Source organism: Hyla sarda, chromosome 10 (genome assembly GCF_029499605.1).
Source record: "Hyla sarda isolate aHylSar1 chromosome 10, aHylSar1.hap1, whole genome shotgun sequence".
Taxonomy (NCBI): domain Eukaryota; kingdom Metazoa; phylum Chordata; class Amphibia; order Anura; family Hylidae; genus Hyla; species Hyla sarda.
The window spans coordinates 20,646,031-20,647,686 of record NC_079198.1 but is presented as its reverse complement, the minus strand read 5'-3'; the positions used below and the strand labels follow the sequence as shown (position 1 = coordinate 20,647,686).

Sequence of the window (1,656 nt, the reverse complement as noted above, 5' to 3'; positions counted from 1 at the left end):
TCGGTGGGCCCGCCTCCAGCACGCAATTCAGCGCAGATAAAAGCCGATCTTCAGAGGGTCCGGGCGCCGGACTGAAGGTATGTATATTAATCAGAGACCCCGCATCGGCCTCCTGTTTCCCGCACTATAACCCGGGGTATTGGGTTTAATGTGGGTGAACGGGATGAGAGTTTTCCTTTAAATAATCTGAGTCGTGGTAGGATCCTTTTTAACACAACAAAGGGGAACGTTAGGCCTTTCGATTTCTGAATGCATTGGTTCAGCCTAAAATGGTCATGCCTGCATTCTGATGACTGACAGCATATACCGAAACATCCATTTTCTTCTCACAGTTCCCAATTTTTATGAAGAGAGTCTCATGGGCTTTGTTCTATATCAGCCACATTCAGTATCTTCCGGAATTCAGCTAAATTATGACCGAGTTGAGCCCTCAAGTCAGTATTATGTATGAGCATGTGTATATTTATTGTGTTCTCTATGGAAAAAAACAGGCATACAAAGCACAGACATTTCCATGATAATAAGATCACCCAAACATAAAAGATGAAGAATAAAATATCAGAAAGAATAGCTTTTACAGTACATTGCAATCCTGAGATCTTTCGGTCTATGATGGGAACTGATGGACGGCTGTAATGCTCCGAAGACGTGACTAACTCATTTATCGTAAGGACGTCCAGAGGACACTAACATGTAAACATTCTAGATGAGGACCTGGAATGTGAGCGCATCACAATAGAGAACTGAAGGCATGTGTAATGTTAAAGGGGTACTCCTCTGGAAAACATTCTTTTTTAAATCAACTGGTGGCAGAAAGTTAAACAGATTTGTAAATGACTTCTATTTAAAAATCTTAATCTGTCCAGTACTTATCAGCTGCTATATGTTGCACAGGAAGTTCTTTCCTTTTAAAGGGATACTCCGGTGGAAAACTTTATTTTTTAAATCAACTGGTGGCAGAAAGTTAAACAGATTTGTAAATGACTTCTATTAAAAAATCTTAATCCTTCCAGTACTTATTGGCTGCTGAATACTACAGAGGAAATTATTTTCTTTTTGGAACACAGAGCTCTCTGATGAATCACGAGCACAGTGCTCTCTGCTGACATATCTGTCCATTTTAAGAACTGTCAAGAGTAGGAGAAAATCCCCATAGCAAACATATGCTGCTCTGGACAGTCCCTAATGTCAGCAGAGAGCACTGTGGTCGTGATGTCAGCAGAGAGCACTGTGTTCCAAAAAGAAAAGAATTTCCTCTGTAGTTTTCAGCAGCTAATAAGTAATGGAAGGATTAAGATTTTTTAAAAGAAGTAATTTACAAATCTGTTTAACTTTCTGGCACCAGTTCATAAAAAAAAAAGAGTTGGGCAGGTTACCGAGTTAAGGGTCCTATACGAATGCCCTGTCTCCCCCACCCCCCTACTTCTACCGTTCCCTCTGACCCCAACTCCCCATGACATGCCATCCCCCACTGGGGCCTGTTAGAGGTGGCATCACTGTACGTTGCCTGCATTGTTTTGTTATTCTAGATGCCTTGGCGCCCCTCCGTGTCGGCCTTATGGCTGTCTTGACTTGTTTGCTATCTTTATAATTTTGTACAAAACCAATAAAATAAAATGTAAAAATAATTACGTATATCTGCCTTAGTATATGCCA

At 40.9% G+C, this 1,656-nt stretch overlaps 1 protein-coding gene across 4 annotated transcripts in view; it reads right to left on the bottom strand.

Annotated features, from left to right (window-relative positions):
• Positions 1 to 705, bottom strand: part of C10H19orf81 (chromosome 10 C19orf81 homolog) — a 31,618-nt gene extending 30,913 nt beyond the window's left edge. For all 4 annotated transcript variants that reach the window (XM_056542621.1, XM_056542625.1, XM_056542624.1 and 1 more), the window contains exon 1: positions 584 to 705. In XM_056542621.1, the coding sequence (XP_056398596.1) occupies positions 584 to 585 (2 nt within the window). In that variant the 5' untranslated portion in view covers positions 586 to 705. The remainder of the gene's footprint in view (positions 1 to 583) is intronic.
• Between the last annotated feature and the right edge of the window lie 951 nt (positions 706 to 1,656).